Source organism: Chiloscyllium plagiosum, chromosome 12 (genome assembly GCF_004010195.1).
Source record: "Chiloscyllium plagiosum isolate BGI_BamShark_2017 chromosome 12, ASM401019v2, whole genome shotgun sequence".
NCBI lineage: Eukaryota > Metazoa > Chordata > Chondrichthyes > Orectolobiformes > Hemiscylliidae > Chiloscyllium > Chiloscyllium plagiosum.
The window spans coordinates 44,542,458-44,561,277 of NC_057721.1; the positions used below are offsets into that span (position 1 = coordinate 44,542,458).

At 39.7% G+C, this 18,820-nt stretch overlaps 1 protein-coding gene across 1 annotated transcript in view; it reads left to right on the forward strand.

Annotated features, from left to right (window-relative positions):
- The window catches only part of LOC122555183 (immunoglobulin superfamily member 3-like), a 243,563-nt gene that overhangs the window by 193,203 nt on the left and 31,540 nt on the right, over nucleotides 1-18,820 (forward strand). Inside the window, exon 7 of the mRNA XM_043700921.1 lies at nucleotides 13,811-14,218. Coding sequence (XP_043556856.1) covers nucleotides 13,811-14,218 — 408 coding nt within the window. The remainder of the gene's footprint in view (nucleotides 1-13,810; nucleotides 14,219-18,820) is intronic.

An 18,820-nucleotide genomic window follows, 5' to 3' on the forward strand; every position in this document is an offset into this window, starting at 1 on the left:
TCTGCTGCTATCTTTGAAACTGACCATGCTGCTACTATGTTGTATCAGGTTTGGGGCTATAGTGCATAAATTGATTAATGCTTCACTTTCTTGCTGGGAAGAATAGGCTTGAAAATGTACTCACTGATGTCAACCACTCACATGAGGTTATTGAACATCGTACAGCACTGCACCCTGATCTTCATGGCAATGTTACAAGTATTGACCATGACCGTGCCTTTGCAGTGTCTGAATGGAAGCCCTCCTTGTCCAATATCCATCTCCTGAACTCATGCTGCCAGAGTTGCAACAGAGAATACCTTTTGTGTCATATTTCAGGGATGATCATCATCGGATTCTCTCTTCTTCCAGAAACTGTGACAGCTAGATGGCACTTATATTTTAAGAGGTACAAACAGACTTTAAGAAATGCAGACAAGCTTTCATCAGTGCTAGTCTCTTATGAATTTCCACATCCCACTGAGACATGCAGCCACTGAAAAATGCACATCACACTGGCTGTGTTACAATAATGGTAGTGAGCTGGCAGCATGGAGTTTGCACTCCTTATATTCATTTCAGGCCTTTTGAATTTCATAGACTTTGAACATTAGAGTCATTCTTCCTCCTTCAAATGTGCATTCAGCTTTTTTGTGCGCTAGTCATCCTAAATCAGTCCCTAATCACTTACTATATATTTCCGATCCATTGACAAGGATAGCACAAATTACCTTGAATGATTGCTCAGTTATAATGCCAAAAGGGATAAAATAACATTTCAACCTTTATTCTAAGATGGCTCCAGCAGAATTCTGTTGAGCAGGATTTGACTGACAACCTCTAATAAAGTGTTTTACCTAGCACAGACTGTATTACTTTGCTTGGACTAAAAAAATCCTTTTATTTAGTTTTCCCTTGATAAGATAATTGGTGTATTTAATCTGTTGCTATGTTACTCACCAACAAGGAGCTGTAATTAGAAATACAGATTGACCTATTAATAGTCCCATTCTCAAGATCATTAACCCTTTCCATTTCTAGTTCTGACAATTCTGGAGCTCCTGGCATATCATTAGGTTCTGATTGTTTCAAAGTCATTGTTGAAAGACACTTTTGTTTCTCAAACAAATGTTCTTTTTTAATTCACAAGATGATGTTAAGGTTGCATAGATAGAAAAAAGAAAAAAATGTTGCAGGAGTAGGAATAGAGGACAAAAATGTAACAAATAAACAATATAAAGTAGTTGTAATAAAATTAAAACAAGATCTTCTGATTTTAAAAATTTATGCAGTCATGTAATTCTGTTCCTATCTATGTCTAACTGTAATTTCTCTTGGCAAATATGCACACTCATACACCCCCCGCATTCATACCGACACACGCACCTTCTCACGCATACCACATCATACTCACACATACTTAGCCAAGCTTACACACACACACACTATCATGTGCACACACACACCCATATGCACACTCATAGGTACACTCAATCTATCATTCCTACATGCACACACATATAAGCTTATGGGGTGAATTTTGTTTTTGCAGAATTACATTTCATTTTGCTCAAACACTGCATGAATCCATGTAAAATGTTGTTAAACTACACAGAGGGTTTTGTTTAAAAAGCTGAGCTATCTTGAGAATGTAATTTAAACGAAGCTCTGAGATTTACATATCAAAGAACTGAAACCAGCATATCCCATTATAAAAGATGAAAGTTCTAATCTAAGATTGTTTACTGTATCACATCTCCATGGCACTGGACTCCTTTGCCTATAAATTCTGTGAGCATGATCTTAACCTCCACAACCATCCGATGAAGGAGCGGCGCTCGAAAAGCAGTGCTTCCAAATAAACCTGTTGGACTATAACCTGGTGTTGTGTGATTTTTAACTTTGTCCACCCCAGTCCAACACCGGCACCTCCAAGTTATGTTTACTTGTGTGGCTTTATGAGCTGGATTTTACAGTGCATGTAATCTGCACATCGTTTGCTAAGATGATTCCAGTGGGGAATTCCGTAAATCCCGTAACAATCCCGTAAACTGTAAGATGTACATGTAAAAGTTAGTCATTCACCCATTGAATAAAACATCATTATTTTTACCTTCTGAACATGATACTGTAGCTTTCTGCAGTCTTTCTCCATTTATATAATTATCAACTCCTCCATTTTTCATGCTAATGTGCATAACCTCACATTTTCTCACATTATATTCCAACTACCAACTTATTGCACACTTACTTAACCTGTCTAAATCCCTCTTTTTTGTGTCATCCTCACTACTTGTCTTCCCATTTATTTTTGTGTCATCCACACATTTGGTGATAATACATTCACTTCTACATTCACTTCCCTCACCCAGATAAATAATTGTGAACTCAGCACTTGTTCCTGTGGAACTCCATTATTACAGTTGCCATCCTGAAAGTGTCCCATATTTTATTCCCTACTTTGTGTGAGTTAACAAATCCTCTGTCCATGCTAATATACTATCCCCAGCACCGTTAAGTAGTCTTATATGTGTTACCTTATCAAACATCTTTTGGAAATTCAAGTAGATTACATGCACTGGTTCCCCTTTATCTATCCTGCCTGTTACCTTCTCAAAATGGCCCAATAAATTTGCCATATATAATGTCCCCTTCATGCATCCAACTGTCTGTGCTTGATTATGTATTTTTTTAAATGCTGTGCTATTATATCCTTTAAATTAGACTCCAACACTTTTCCAAAGATGGATATTAAGCTAAGTGAACTATAGTCATTTTATTTGGCTTCTTCCCTTTTTGAAAAAAAGGCATTACATTGGCAGTTTTGCAATCTGCTGAGACTTTTCTTGAATTTAGGGATTCATGAAAGATTACTACCAATGCATCTACTATCGCCATAGCTACTTCCTTTAACATCCCAGATGCAATCCATCAGGTCCATTGCCTTTAGCACCATTAGTTTCCCTAGTACTTTTTTTTCTAATGATAATTATTGTACGTACTTCCTCTCCACTCTTGCCCTTGATTAATCATTTTATAATGCCAAAAGTGTCTTCTACCATGAAGACTGATGCCAAGTATTTATTCACCTTCTTATGGTTTCATTTCATGGTTCCCCAATTACTATTTCCTCAACCTCATTCTCTGAAGGGCTTATGTTCACTTTGGTCTCTCTGTTCCTTTTTATATATTTAATAATACATGTTTAAATATATATATATATATATTTATTTATAATATAATGTATTAATAATATTATGTTTTGAAAAGACTTACTAGCCTGCTCTCAAAGTTTATGATCTCCATCTTTATAATATTTTTAGTCATATTTTGTTGGTTTCTAAAACTTGTCCAATCCTCTGACTTAGCACTAATCTTTGCCACATTGTTTATTTTCCTTTCAATTTGATGCTATTCTTAACTTTGTTGGTTAACCATGTTTGGTTTGTCCCCTTCCTAGAAACCTTATTTCTCTCTGGGACATATCTTTTTTGTGAGTCATGAACTACAGCCACTTTCTTCTGCTAAACTGAGAGAAAGCTGGAACAGGTTGGATGATCAGCCATGATGATATTGTATGGCAGATCAGACTTGAATGGTTTACTTGCTGCTGTTTCCTATGTTTCATTGGAACTAATTTCCCAGTCAACTTTATCCAACTGTATATTCCTTCCTTTGCAATTACCTTATTTAAATTTAGCACATTTGTTTCTGTCCAAGTTTGTCATTCTCAAACTGAAAGCATCATTTTACCATGCTGTGGTTATTGTTTCCTAAGGGATATTTTACTCTGAGATCATGTATTGTACCTGCCTTATTACACATTCAAAATGGCCTGATTCCTAGTTCAATGAACAACATATTGTTCTAGAAAACTGTCCAAAATACATTGTATTAATTCTTCCTCATGACTACCTCTGCCAATTTGTTTTTTTTCTGATCGACATGAAGATTAAAGTCACCCATGATTAATGTACTGCCTTTTTCAAGCCCTCTTTAACTCCTGATTTATTATTTGTCATACAGCATAGCTACACATAAGATCATGGAAACTACTCACACTAGTGTCTTTTTCCCCTTATAATTTCCTACTTCCATCCATATGGATTCTAAACTTTCTAATCAAACATCATTTCTTGCTATCATACTTATTCCATCTCATACAAGCAAAGCGACCACACCATCCTTTCCTTCCTGTTTGTTCTTTTGAAGTCATGTATCAGGTAAACATAAAGACACTAATGTCTTAGTAGACAATCAGGTTGCTTTCTCTTGAGGGTGAGATGACTGGTGGTGGTTTAACCTGAGGGTACTAGTCCTCAGACAAGGCGAGAGGATGAGAAGGTGAATTGAGCCCATACTGTTGGCATCACCTTGCTTTTAAACCTGCTGTACAGCCAACTGAGCTAACTAACTACCTTAATCCATAAACTAATGAATATTTAGTCCCCAGATTTGATCTCCTTGTTTCCATGTCTCCATAATGGCTGTTAACCCTATTAACCTCAATTTGTGCTACTGTTTGCATTTATTTTATTTAGAATACTATGCACATTTAAATAAAGAGCCAACAACAGTACCTTTGCCATTTTCTTTCCCCATTTTCCCTATTTGGTCCTAATTTTCTATGTTTGTATATGCTACAACTTCATGTTCCACTCTGCACTTCATTATCCAAATAACTGCCTTGTAATGGCATATCCTTTTGCTTTGTAAACCTACATATCCCTTCTCCCAAAATTGGATGATGACACTTAGATCCCTCCCCTCTGATTCCAAGTTCTTCTCTGACCCTGAGGAGATGTCCTTAACCTGGCACCAGGCTGATAAAGTCAGCCTTTGGAATTTGTGCTCACACTACAGTGAACAGTGTTTATCTCCCTAATTAAACAGTCCCCTAAAACCACTGCATTCCTATTTCCTCCTCATAGTATAGTGTCATGGTCAGTGTGTTCAGCCTCCCTGCAGTCTCCATTCACATCCACAAAGCTTACAAAAACTTGTTGGATAATCACAGGGGCTGAAGCTCCTTGAACACTATTCCCTAGGTCCGCATACATAGAACATATAGAACATAGAACATTACAGCGCAGTACAGGCCCTTCGGCCCTCGATGTTGCGCTGACCTGTCATACCAATCTGAAGCCCATCTAACCTACACTATTCCATGTACGTCCATATGCTTGTCCAATGACTTAAATGTACTTAAAGTTGGCGAATCTACTACCGTTGCAGGCAAAGCATTCCATACCCTTACTACTCTCAGAGTAAAGAAACTATCTCTGACATCTGTCCTATATCTATCACCCCTCAATTTAAAGCTATGCCTCCTCATGCTCGCCCTGTCCACCCTATCTTCTTCTCTCCAACGAAAACAGCCTCAAGTATCTCGGCCTTTCCTTGTAAGACCTTCCCTCCATACCAGGCAACATCCTAGTAAATCTCCTCTGCACCCTTTCCAAAAATTCCACATCCTTCTTATAATGCGGTGACCAGAACTGTACACAATACTCCAAGTGCGGCCGCACCAGAGTTTTGTACAGCTGCAACATAACTTCATGGTTCTGGAACTCGATCCCTCTATTAATAAAAGCTAAAACACTGTATGCCTTTTTAACAACCCTGTCAACCTGGGTGGCAACTTTCAAGGATCTGTGTACCTGGACACTGAGATCTCTCTGCTCATCTACACTACCAAGAATCTTACCATTAGCCCAGTACTTTGCATTCCAGATACTCTGACCAAAGTGAATCACCTCACACTTGTCCGCATTAAACTCCATTACAAACCATTTTTCCCTTGATGACAGACCAAATTTGAATTTTAATGACCTAGTCTGAATGGTGTGACGACTTTTGGAACAATGTGTCCATGTACATTTTCCAGCATCTCAACTTGGATCTGAAATTGCTCAGAATGGAAACACTTAATCCAGATGTGTTAACTCTGGATCACCCTGGTGTCCAGAAACTCCCACTTGTTGCAGCAGCAACACATCACCAGTCCTGCCACCACCGTCATATTTAAGTTATGAAGTAATTACTCAAGAATGCCTGTTTTTTACACATTATTATTTTAATTATCTCTTAAAAGCATAAGAATCAATCTTATACTTGAGCTATTTTTCAGAAAAGAGAAAAAGGCTAGAGACCTAAATACAAACTGAAAGTCTTACCTTTACTTGAAAGACTGGAAACATTCACCTATCCTGCTCACCAAGTAGCTGCTTTCTCTGCACTCTCATTGCATTGTTCCAGATGTCATTCACCCATTGGTCTCATTGCAAATAGGCTTTTTAATCCATAGCTTTTATCTCTCTTGCTCACCTTTCCGTCTAGAGACGACACTTTTTTAGATTAGATTACTTAGTGTAGAAACAGGCCCTTCGGCCCAACAAGTCCACAGCAACCCGCCGAAGTGCACCCCACCTAGACCCATTCCCCTACATTTACCCCTTCACCTAACACTACGGCGGTCAATTTAGCATGGCCAATTCACCTAATCTGCACATTTTTGGATTGTGGGAGGAAACCGGAGCACCCGGAGGAAACCCACGCAGACACAGGGAGAGTGTGCAAACTCCACACAGAGAGTCGCCTGAGACGGGAATTGAACCCAGGTGTCTGGCGCTGTGAGGCAGCAGTGCTAACCACTGTGCCACCGTGCCGCTATTTGTCCCTCAACACCACATTCCCACTTCAAACCAAATTCCCAGTTAATACTCTTTTGGCCTTTGTCTCACTCTTACACTAACTTTGTTTCCTTATTTGTCCATTGGCAATTTATAACAGAGAACACAGTTAATCGCTTTCAGGTGCAACTCCACCCTCACCTCAGGAGCACATCCTGCCTTAGAGAGTGGAGACCTAATTGAAGCTGACAACTCTCTAGGCCCAGCCGGAGATCCCTGCTAAGGGATCTGATGAGGACCTATCTCTCGAAGGGGTGATGAGAAGTTGTGAGGCGGTCAGGTTCAAGAGGCCCATGGTATGGATTACAGCACCAACTCCCTCTCTCTTCCCCCCCCCCCCCCCAGTCCAAACCACCACTACCATTACTTCCTGAGGTCACACAGCGAAAGATGCTGGGCTTCCTTCATGGCATGAGCTTTCCACCACCAAGGTTAAAATTCCAGTAGCAGCAAGACTAGGTCTTTTGTAGAATCCCTACAGTGCAGGCAGAGGCCATTCAGTCCATCAGGTTTTATACCAACCTCTGAAGTGCTTCCCATCCATTCCTGAAATCCCACCAAACCTGCACATCTTTTGACTGTGGGAGGAAACTGGAGCACCCAGAGGAAACTCAGAGAGAATGTGCAAATTCTGTGGAGACAGTCACCCAAGGCTGGAATTGAACCCGGGTCCCTGGTGCTGTGAGGCAGTAATGCTAACCACTGAGTCACCATTTTAATCGGCCATTCGTTAGATACTTAAATGCTTTAATAGACCAAAGGACAGTCAGGCTGTCTGCAAATTTCTGAACTGGGCAGCAGAGAGGGCCACTCTCTGCATCTCACCTGCTATCCCCAATGCCATCTTCAAACTCACAGGTCAGGGAACATGAAACCCAGATCCTGTATTGTACATACATCTCATAGACCTCCCCCCCAGTAGCAACAGAGACACGAGGAGCAGATTGAGAGGCAGATTATGGAAATGTGCAGAAGTAATGGGGTTGTTGTCAAAGGTGATGATTCCTGATGAAGGGCTTATGCCCGAAACATCACTTCTCCTGCTCATCGAATGCTGCCTGACCTGCTGTGCCTTTCCAGTGCCACACTCTTGACTCTGATCTCCAGCATCAGCAATCCTCATTTTATCCTGATATGCTCGAACAGGTTGATGTTAAGAACAAGGATGTACTGGAAATTTTGAAAAATATGAGGATAGATAAGAACCCTGGGCCAGACAGGATATACCCAAGGTTACTACGGGAAGCGAGAGAAGAGATTGCTTCGTCTTTAGCAATGATCTTTGTGCCCTCACTGTCTACTGGAGTTTTACTAGATGATTGGAGGATGGCAAATGTTATTCCCTTATTTAAGAAAGGGAATAAGGATAATCCTGGGAATTACAGGCCAATCAGTCTTATGTCGGTAGTGGGCAAATTATTGGAGAGGATTCTGAGAGAAAGGATTTATGATTATTTGGAAAAGTATAGCTTGATTAGAGGTAATTGGCATGGCTTTGTGAGAGGCAGATCATGCCTCACAAACCTTATGAAATTCTTTCAGGATATGACAAACATGTTGATGAAGGTCGAGCAGTGGATGTGGTGTTCATGGATTTTAGCAAGGCATTTTATAAAGTTCCCCATGATGGGCTTATTCAGAAAGTAAGGAGGCATGGCATGCATGGAAATATGACTGTCTGGATACGGAATTGGCTGGCCCATTGAAGACAGAGGGTAGTAGATGGAAAGTATTCAGCCTGGAACTCGGTGACTAGTGGTGTTCCATGTGAGTCTGTTCTGGGATCTCTGCTCTTTGTGATTTTTCTAAATGACTTGGATGAGAAAGTGGAAGGGTGGGTTAGTATGTTTGTTGATGACATGAAGGTTGGTGGAGTGGTGGCTAGTGTGGAGGGCTGTTGTAGGTTGCAATGGGCCATTGACAGGATGCAGAACTGGACTGATAAGTGGCAGATGGCGGTCAACCTGGAAAAGTGTGAAGTGATTCATTTTGGAAGGTTAAATTTGAGTGCAGATTACAGGGTTAAAGGTGGGATTCTTGGCAGTGTGGAGGAACAGAGGGATCTTGGGGTCCATGTCCATAGATCTCTCAAAATTGCCACCCAAATTGATAGGGTTATTAAGAAGGCGTACAGTGTATTGGCTTTCATTGGCAAGGAGATTGAGTTTAAAAGCTGTGAGGTCATGCTGCAGCTCTATAAAGTCATGTTTAGACTACACTTGGAATATTGTGTTCAGTTCTGGTTGACTCATTATAGCAAGGATGATGAAGCTTTAGAGAGGGCGCAGAAGAGATTTACCAGGATGCTGCCTGGATTGGAGGGCATGTCTTATGAAGAAAGGTTGAGGAAGCTCGGGCTTTTCTTACTGGAATGAAGAATGATGAGAGGTGACTTGATAGAGGTATACAAGATGATGAGAGGCCTAGATAGAGTGGATAGCCAGAGACATTTTCCCAGGGCGCAAATGGCTATCATGAGGGGGCATAATTTTAAGATGTTTGGAGGAAGGTTTAGGGGAGATGTCAGAGGTAGGTTCTTTACACAGAGAGTGGTGGGTGTATGGAATGCACTGCCAGCAGTGGTAGTAGAGTCAGATACATTAGGGACATTTAAATGACTTTTGGATAGGCACATGGATGATAGTAAAATGAAGGGTAAGTAGGTTAATTTGATGTTAGAGTAGTATAAAAGGCTGGCACAACATTGTGGGCCGAAGAGCCTGAACTGTGCTGTATTGTTGTATGATCTATATTCAATGTTTATCTGTGTGCTGGTTTATCTGTCTGCCTGTTTATGGTATCTGAATCTGGGTCCACATTCTTGTGCATAAGAGATTAATCCTATGATAATCTAGAAAAAGTTAAAAATCTAGTGGAGATAGTGCCCTTAGATATTCCCCTCCCTTTCTTTTTGTGGCTCTATAACATGAGCTTGCATATATTTGATTATTTACGCTATTATTTTTCAATGTGCAGAAATAGAAAAAAAAAACTATGCTTTCTTTATATTTTCTCATTTCATTTCTTGGTTCATTTTTCCAGCCATCAATCCTTACTGTAAACAAAGTATTAATCTATCTAAACCTATTCATCATGACAGGACTAGCATTTGTCTAAGAAATGAGGCATTAAATGAAGTGCTGTGAGTACAGAATGTGTGGTAAATTGGATTGCCGCCTTTTGCAGACTGTGCTCTCTTTCAAATATCCATAATGATACACTGCTAGAAACTGCTAGCAGGGATGATGTTGAAGTGGAGAAATTAAAGGCATTGTTTTTAAAATTTGGAAATAATTGATCCATTTTATATTTCAAAATAATGTGAGGGATATCAAAGTCGTCCTTGGAGTGGAAGCAAATACTACTGAACACCACTGACACTTATTAGATGAACTTCAATATAGTGCAGCAACATATTATTGATTAATGTATTCCTGATCCACTCAGCTCCATTAATCACTATGTATAGTAGATTCATTGTGCTTCTCTACAGCCTGAGAGTGCCACACAAGGCTCTCTAAATCCTTTTGTCTGGAAGCTGTCATCTGTATAGTTTCAGTCTATTTGCTTTGCTTGCCAGATCATGTACAATTTTGGGGAATACAGTCAGCAGCACTCAGCTAATTTCAAGTGGATGACATGCTAGTGGCAGGTCAGTACTGTAATGTTTGTTTTCCAAAACTGTGAAATCAGCATTTTGTTTTGAACACTGCTGCTTAAAGCAACAATTTTTAAACAAATATCGACTCCAGGCTGGGGTGTCTTGAGGCACAAGGGGTTTGAACACCTTCGGCACATCCAGTATAAATGCTCCCACCAAGGTTAATAAGAATTGAAGTCATTTAACTTAAATAATTATAATATGCAGCCATCCTAATCAGTCCATCTCTCAAATGCTGCTTTGGAGAGGATGCTATGAGTTAGGGTCTATCCTGTCACAATGGAATATAATATGTACCTGGGTCCATTTACAAGGAATAACAAAATTGCTGAGAATTCTTCATAGGTCCAGAATGTAATTCAGGTGAGCCCCACATGTGAAAATGGATAAGCTGAAACACATCCTCCCACCCGACTGTGCTGCCTGTCCACTATTCCTTTGAAACCAGGAGACTGTGAACTCCTGTGTGGGAGTTCCTGTCTATGATCATATCCAGCCTTACAGCACACATCTTGTAGATGGTGGGTAGCAATTCTGCTCTCAACAAGGATCTGTAGAAGGCGTCATGCCTGGGCTTTGATCCTCACTGCAGAGCTTTCTTGAATTGTTTCTGAAGATATGGTAGAAGTGTGCCAGAACACCCATGGAATTTTGGCAGCAATGTCTATAAAATGTTCCTAGACCTCCAGCCATCGTTTCTGCAGTGTAGTTTTCAACATACTCTACAATATACTGAAAGGGAGTGATTGCAATTTTTAAACATTATTCTAAAACCTTCTATTCCATACAGTGATTCATTTTCCAGGAATTGGTTTGCAAATGAAAGTGTTTTTGTTGTTTTAGTTCCTTTACATGTTACCATGCAATCTGAGGAACTTACAATCTGCAAGTTATTTTTAAGTTACCAGGAGGAGTAACATTACAATTGGTATGGTAATATGTGAGTGCTTTGATTAAATATTAATGTGGTACAGATTCACACAATAAGGCTGCAAACACAGCAGCTTTTCGGATATAATGCTTGTTGTACATCACATTGATGGCCTCAATGAATATTGCAAAGCAAAAAAAAGTATCATTGCAATATTATTCCAGTGAAAATTAAAAGCTGGACATCTTTCTCTGTTTCTCAGTCAGGTTTTGTAGCTATCATTGTCGCTGGGCCTAATGGGGTCACACTAAACCTCAGTATCTTCTAATATCTAGCTCATCACTGAATAATCTCTTTAATTCTTCTGTAGTAGAACAGCTATCAGTATGACTCAAACATCTCTCAGTTTGTTCATTGACTGGGTAACATTTGAACTGTTCTTGTATAGTGTACTTAGTCTATCTATTTTGATGCCGTCCAATGTGCATCACTCTCATCCTACTAATCCACAATGTACCAAGATTCATTCATTAAATACTTTTTATTTATCGGGTTTTTAAAAATAACAAGATCTATTAAAGGTTTCATATGAGATAAAATTATCAATTTATTAACAAAACAAAACTTACTCAATGAACAAGAAATAATTGGTTGACATTTACCATCAGTAATATAACAGTATAAATGCTTATCCCTTTAAATATTTGCAAAATGCACAGACACTTCTCAAGAAGGAAAATAAACCATTCCTCTGCAGAGATTGGCTTTCTGGGAAAAAAAGACACTTTAGCCAATGGGGATTGTTGTTGAAGGTAAAAGGATGAAGCATAGCACATTCCAGAGTGTGTTGCTCTGTTGTTCTGGCATGAGTGGTCAAGTCACTAATGGTACACAGTTATCTCTGAAGAATTATAGACACAACTTACTCAGGAATTACAATCTCAATCAGTCTCACCAAAGAATAAATAGGTTTCGTCGGAACTCAACAAAAGGTTTTCCTTTTCAGAAATGAGAGATCAGCGAGGCAGCTTATTCTTAACAAGCATTTAACAAATCTGTTTGTTCTTAGTAGGCTATCCTCAACTAACATGTTCTTAGCAGGCTTTCCTCTAACTCAACCAGATTAATCAAGAATCTCTGTAAACCAGACACTGTTCAAACCAGGGCTGCCAGGGGATGGCAGCAAAGCAAGAAGGAATTACCAAGTATGTGGTTTATAAGAAAACTTTATTTTTAAAACAGTTCCAATATCCACAATGAGCTGTCGATGACCTCTTTTATGTAAACCACAATCCTTCAAAAGGTAAGGCATCCAAGCAGAATTAATTATAAACTATCCTTGTAACACTGTTGATTGCTCTGTTACATGGATTAAATCACTGTAACTCTTTAGCAGTCTCTGAGAGGAGCATACAGATGAGGTAGAGGAGAAAGTTGTCTTGTCTAGAGGTAAATTATCTCAAGTGCAGATTTTTGTGAAGAGCTTGCTCCAGCTGCAGAAGATGTCTTGGATTTTACAACAATAATGATGGCAAATCTGTCAGCAGTCATCACCAATACTCCTCTGAAACTGACAGTGATTTCCGGAGTCTGCACATTTGTAATTGAACACAGAACTCCGAAAGTTGCTGTCAGTGATTCTTTATTTTGCCAAACATGTCTTGTTAAAGTATCGCTGGACGGCAAACAATTAAAGATAGCAGCACTGATGAGAGCTTGCCTTTTTTATGCTATGAGTTTTGCAGTAAGTCATTGAAACGTTGCATCATACTGAACAAGGTCTAACTAGGGTTTTGCTGACATGCTAGATTTATCATTGCTGTTAACCAACCTTTCTCGGACCAGAAAACTGATGTAGTGTTTGTGTAAAGCCAAATTTCTTCATTGAAATATGAAACAAAATCATATTTTGATTTTTTTTTTAGGAGTTTGTTTGTGATCATTCAGATTTTGCCTTAATCCCACATGTATGGCTCAGTTATGTTTTGCTTTCTTTGAAACATAATCTGCATTTTGCTTCTGAGTTTGCTGTCTATGAGAATACTTCAGTGCAACTGACCGATGACTCTGCTTGTTGAGATTACAATTGTTGGACACCTGGAGATTCACTTGACCAGGCAGCAGATTTAAATTAACAACAAGAAAATCATAGAGTCATAGCGATGTACAGCATGGAAACAGACCCTTCGGTCCAACCCGTCCATGCTGACCAGATATCCCAACCCAATCTAGTCCCACCTGCCAGCACCCGACCAATATCCCTCCAAACCCTTCCTATTCATATACCCATCCAAATGCCTTTTAAATGTTGCAATTGTACCAGCCTCCACCACTTCCTCTGGCAGCTCATTCCATACACGTACCATGCTCTGCGTGAATAAGTTGCCCCTTAGGTCCCTTTTATATCTTTCCCCTCTCATCCTAAACCTAAGCCCTCTAGTTCTGGGCTCCCCCTCCCCAGTGTTGTCACTTCACCATTGACTACGAAATGCAGACTATTATGGTTGTTCAAATGTTTAAGAGAAAAAAATGGAAAATATTTTAGAAATGAGTTTTTATTTTGTATTCATGACTGTTCTGTATGTGACCTGATCTTTCTTCTTACAGATTGTATTTTAAACGTCAATCAAGTAAAAAGAAACATTGTCGTGAAAGAAAATGACAATATTCATTTAAACTGCCACATCACAAATCAAACAAGACCAGACTCTCAATTCTCTGTGCAATGGTATGTTCAAACATCACTGGAGAAAGCGGACAAGCTGATCCTGAAATCAAACCGTGACTCTGTGGTCGAGTACAAGGACTGGTTAGGAAGAGACAAGAAGAAGGAGAGACTGCAGGTTGCAAAACCTTTTGCTGGACATTATACCTTGGTCTTACTAAAAGCTGACATTAGTGATAGTGGGAAATACTACTGTCATGTGGAGGAATGGCTACTAAGCCCCAACAACATCTGGTACAAAATTGGGGAGGACACATCTGGACTGACCACTGTCATTGTCCAACGCCCAGGTATTGAATCAACTTTGTCTTTGTGAAAAATATTCTGTGCAATGGTGCTAGTTGCCTCATAAGTAAGAGAGAAGAGAAGGTCTGAGTGCTAGCCATGCATCCCACTTGATAACTGCATTGGCAGAAGCTATGCCCTCTTTGTGGTTAAAGGGTAATATAGAATTTTTAAAAGAGGTAGAAACGTGAGGACTGAATGAATGTCATGATGCTTTGTAATTTGTGTGTTGGACAATGTCAACCATTTGAGAAATTCAGGACCAAGGAAGAATAATATTTTACAGATTCTCTTCCTTGACAAAAGTAATCTACCTAATTATATTTTAAAGTTGATTAAAACTTTTCAAGGGATTTTATGCCAGTGTTATTTGCAGCACAAGTGCATGAGCAACATGCAACATATTCTACACTTGAACCCTGGTGTTAGTTGTCATTTTCATGGCTTTAAACTTGGAGCTAGAACTGATGTGAGCAATTTGATTTGTTTGATACTTTACTGGTTGACCCCATACAGTTCCAAAGCTAACAAACAAATACTGACGTCATTGACTTTTATGTGATATAAAAGGTTCAATTTGAAATAAAGATGCAGGTGCACCTAGCAGAAGGTCCTAGGGAATTTAATCCAGACAATAAGGTGGAGAACTATGTTATCCCGTATTGAGAATGCATACTGCAACCTGTGCTACTCAAGTGATAAGCAGGCCAGCAATCGACCACCTTCCCTGGGATCACGGACATTTTTTTCCCCCTGAGAACTGCTGGCCATTTAGAGGCCATCAGCTCTCCATATCTGGCAGAGCCACCAGAAGCCAAGTTAGCAGCAAGCGGTACACCCAGCAGAGATCTATGTGGAAAAATTCATTACTATTTGACCTACTAGTGAGCTTACCATTGTCATGTGATCTCCACCTCTACTGTTGATTGCTTTCATTTTAGTTTGTGGAAGCCATTAAACATATTATTTAAAGACATGATGTCAAAAGTGTGTGGTTGAAATTGGGTGAATTTTCTGAGCTGTAAGAGTGCCAGCTCCAATTAAAAGAAAACACAATTGAGAATGATTTAAACACCACAGTCTGCAACTTTTAGGTGCTGGGTGAAACGCAATGGCTGTTAATTTTCCAACCCCCTCTCCTATGGAAATGATAGCGGAGACAGAATTGGAAACTTTCTTCACTCACAAAATTATGAAATAGCTAAGAATTAAATAACATAATTGGGCAAATAAGAATTACAACCCTCTTATCAAAACTGAGAAAAAAGTGCTACAAAGCTGTATTGCACCTGAAATGACACTGAGCAGAAGAGAACTCAGACAGGAGAGGGTTTGAAGGCATACGTCGAACCCTATGTCAATATATTGCTTCTGAATGGTATGTGTTGTATATGAGAGCTTTGGGAAGGGAGACTGTTGTTCTATATGTGATAGCACTGCCGTATCAAACCAACTTCTGAAAATTTGGACAACTCAAAGATGATCTCATCAGAGATAGGATTGTTGTGGGGATAAGAAATCCCATTGTGAAAGCATGTCAAAAAAAAGAGGAGAAACTCATTCTCAAGAAAGCCCTCGAGATGTGGGTTCATTAGTATGTAAATCTAAGATTTATATAAAATGAACCGAAACCTGCAATCCATTCTAAAAGATGAAAGACTTAACGGTAATCTAGGTTTGTTCAATATATTGCTTCAATTGCATGACACTGTGATCTTTTGCTATAAATTCTGTGTCTTATGATCCTGCCCCATTAGTTACCTGATGAAGGGGCAGCGCTCTGAAAGCTAGTACTTTCAAAAAAAACCTATTGGACTATAACCTGGTGTTGTGTGATTTTTAACTTTGTCCACCCCAGTCCAACACTGGCACCTCCACATCATAGCTAGAAATAAGCAAAGTAAGCCTATACAGATGGCTTTTGGAGAGATATCAGCCAATTTTTCTGATAAATTGCTCTTCAGCATAAAACATGTGGGTTTCATCAGATCTAAAGGTAATAAATTGGTTGTTATTAGACTGATGACTTCAGAGGAGAGTATTAATTGAATATAAAATATCAAATAAACTGGTACTTTATGCAACAACACGAGTTTTGCAGTCTTGCTAGATTGCGCAAGAAGGTACCATGATACATGAAGCCTTTGAAGGTAAGGTTGAGTCTATGTGATGGAACAGTACCCATTCCCAAGAAGATAAATGAAGCTGAAAGCTCAAAGCAGGGAGAAAAATAAAGATTTAGTTAGTGATAGTAAGCAAAATTAATTTATCTCAACTAAAGTGATTGGACTGGCTTGGACAGGTTGGACTGAAGGGTCTGTTTCCGTGCTGTACATCTCTATGACTCTATGACTGATAACCTGACAGTTTCCAAAATTGATTCATAATGTTTTGCTAGCCACTGATCATTGACTGATGAACAAATTCTAGAATATTACAAAGATACAGTTGCTGATCTGGAGAGGCTGGATAGGCTGGGATCTTTCCCTGGAGCATTGAAAGCTGAGGCATGACTTTAGAGAGGTTTATGAAATCATGAGGGGCATAGATGAGGTGAATAGCCAAGGTCTTTCACCAGGTCAGGGGAGTCCAAAACTAGAAGGCATAGGTTTAAGATGAAATGGGAATGGGACCTGAGGGGCTTCTTTCTCACACAGAGAATGGTGTGTATATGGAATGAGCTGTCAGAGGAAGTGGCTGAGGCAGGTACAATTACAACATTTAAAAGCCAGTTGGTCAGGTACATGGATAGGAAGGGTTAAAGGGAAATAGGCCAAACACAGGCAAATGGAATTAGTTCAGTTTAGGAAACCTGGTCAGCATGGTCAAGTTGGGCCGAAGGGACTGCTTCCATGCTGTGTGACTTTATGGCTTCCTGATGAATGTAATTTCAATGTAAATGAGAATGTAAGACTAACTCGGCATCTGCTGACGAGAGTTCAAGGTGTCTTCAAATGCCTCTTAAAAGACACAATAGAAAAGCTACCGATGAAGGGAATATCGAAGAAACCGCTGTGGAATCAATTAGCAGCAGAGTAGCAGCAAGCGAACTTGAAAAGCTGAGAGTATGCGGAGATCCAAAGGATCTCAATAAATCTTTGAAGAGATCACACGATGCCAATCATTGAATAATTGGATTGGATAGAGTTGGCATGGGCTTACAAAGGAGAAGTTGTGCTTGACAAATCTGCTGGAAGTTATTGAAGATATAGCCAGTAAAGTAGGTACAGTAGAGCCAATAGATGTGGTTTATTTGGATTTTCAGAAAACTTTTAATAAGGTCCAGTATTAAGAGATTAGCATGCAAAATTAAAACAAATGGGGTTGGAGACTGTATATTGAAATGGACTGAGAACTGTTTGCAGACAGGAAACAAAGACTAGGAATAAACAGGTCTTTTCTAAGTGCCAGGTGTAGTGGTTGTAATGAGGTCCACCAGGTGGACCACTTCAATATGAGTTCCCTGAACGGGGCTGATAGTCTGGCCCAATCAGGGAGACTTGGTTGACAGATAACAGCAGGACTGTCAGGAGTTCTGTTCACTCTGATAATTGGCTACAAGGGAACTAAATAGTATCAAGGACATCCATGTGGAGTTATTTCAGTGGGCGGTAACTTGTGGGGAACTGCAAGGGATCAGTGCTTAGACCCTAACTAATTATAATATATAGTAGTGGCTTAGATTAGATTCCCTACAGTATGGAAACAAGCCCTTCGGCCCAACAAGTTCACACTGACCCTCTGAAGAATAATCCACGCAGACCCATTCTCCTACCCTATATTTACCCTTGACTAATGCACCTAACACTATGAGCAATTTAGTATGGCAAATTCACCTGACCTACACATCTTTGAGATTGCAGGAGGAAACCAGAGCACACCCACACAGACACAGGGAGAATGTGCAAACTCCACAAAGACAGTCGCCCAAGGCGGGAATCAAACCTGGGTCCTTGGCGCTGTGAGGCAGCAGTGCTAACCACTGAGCCACCGTGCTGATGTCATTTCTCCAAGTTTGCAGATGACACTAAACTGGATGGGAAAGTATGCTGTGAGAAGTATACAAAGAAACCCTAGTGTGATTTGGCCAAGTGGGCAAATACATGGTAGATTCAGTATAATATGGATAAATGTGAAATTATCTACTTTGATAGTAAAAAAAGAGGGAGGCAGATTATTATCTGAATGAGGATAGATTGGGAAAGGGGAATGTGCAATGAGACCTTGGTGTCCTTTTATACAAGTCGCTGAAGGTAAGCAAGTGATGAAGAAGGCAAATGGTATGTTGGCCTTCATAGTGAGAGGATTCAATTACATGAATTGGGATGTCTTATTGCAACTGTACAGGGTTTTGGTAAGACTACACCTGGAATATGATGTGCGGTTTTGCTCTCCTTATCTGAGGAAGGATTTTCTGGCTATTGTGGGAGAACAAAGAAGATTTGCTAGACTAATTCCTGGGATGGCAGGACTGATGTATGGGGAAAGACTGAATCGGTTAGGACTATATTCGATAGAGTTCAGATGAATGAGATAAAAATCTATAAAATCTATAAAATTCTAACAGAATTAGCCAGGGTAGATACAAGAAAGATGTTCTCAATAAC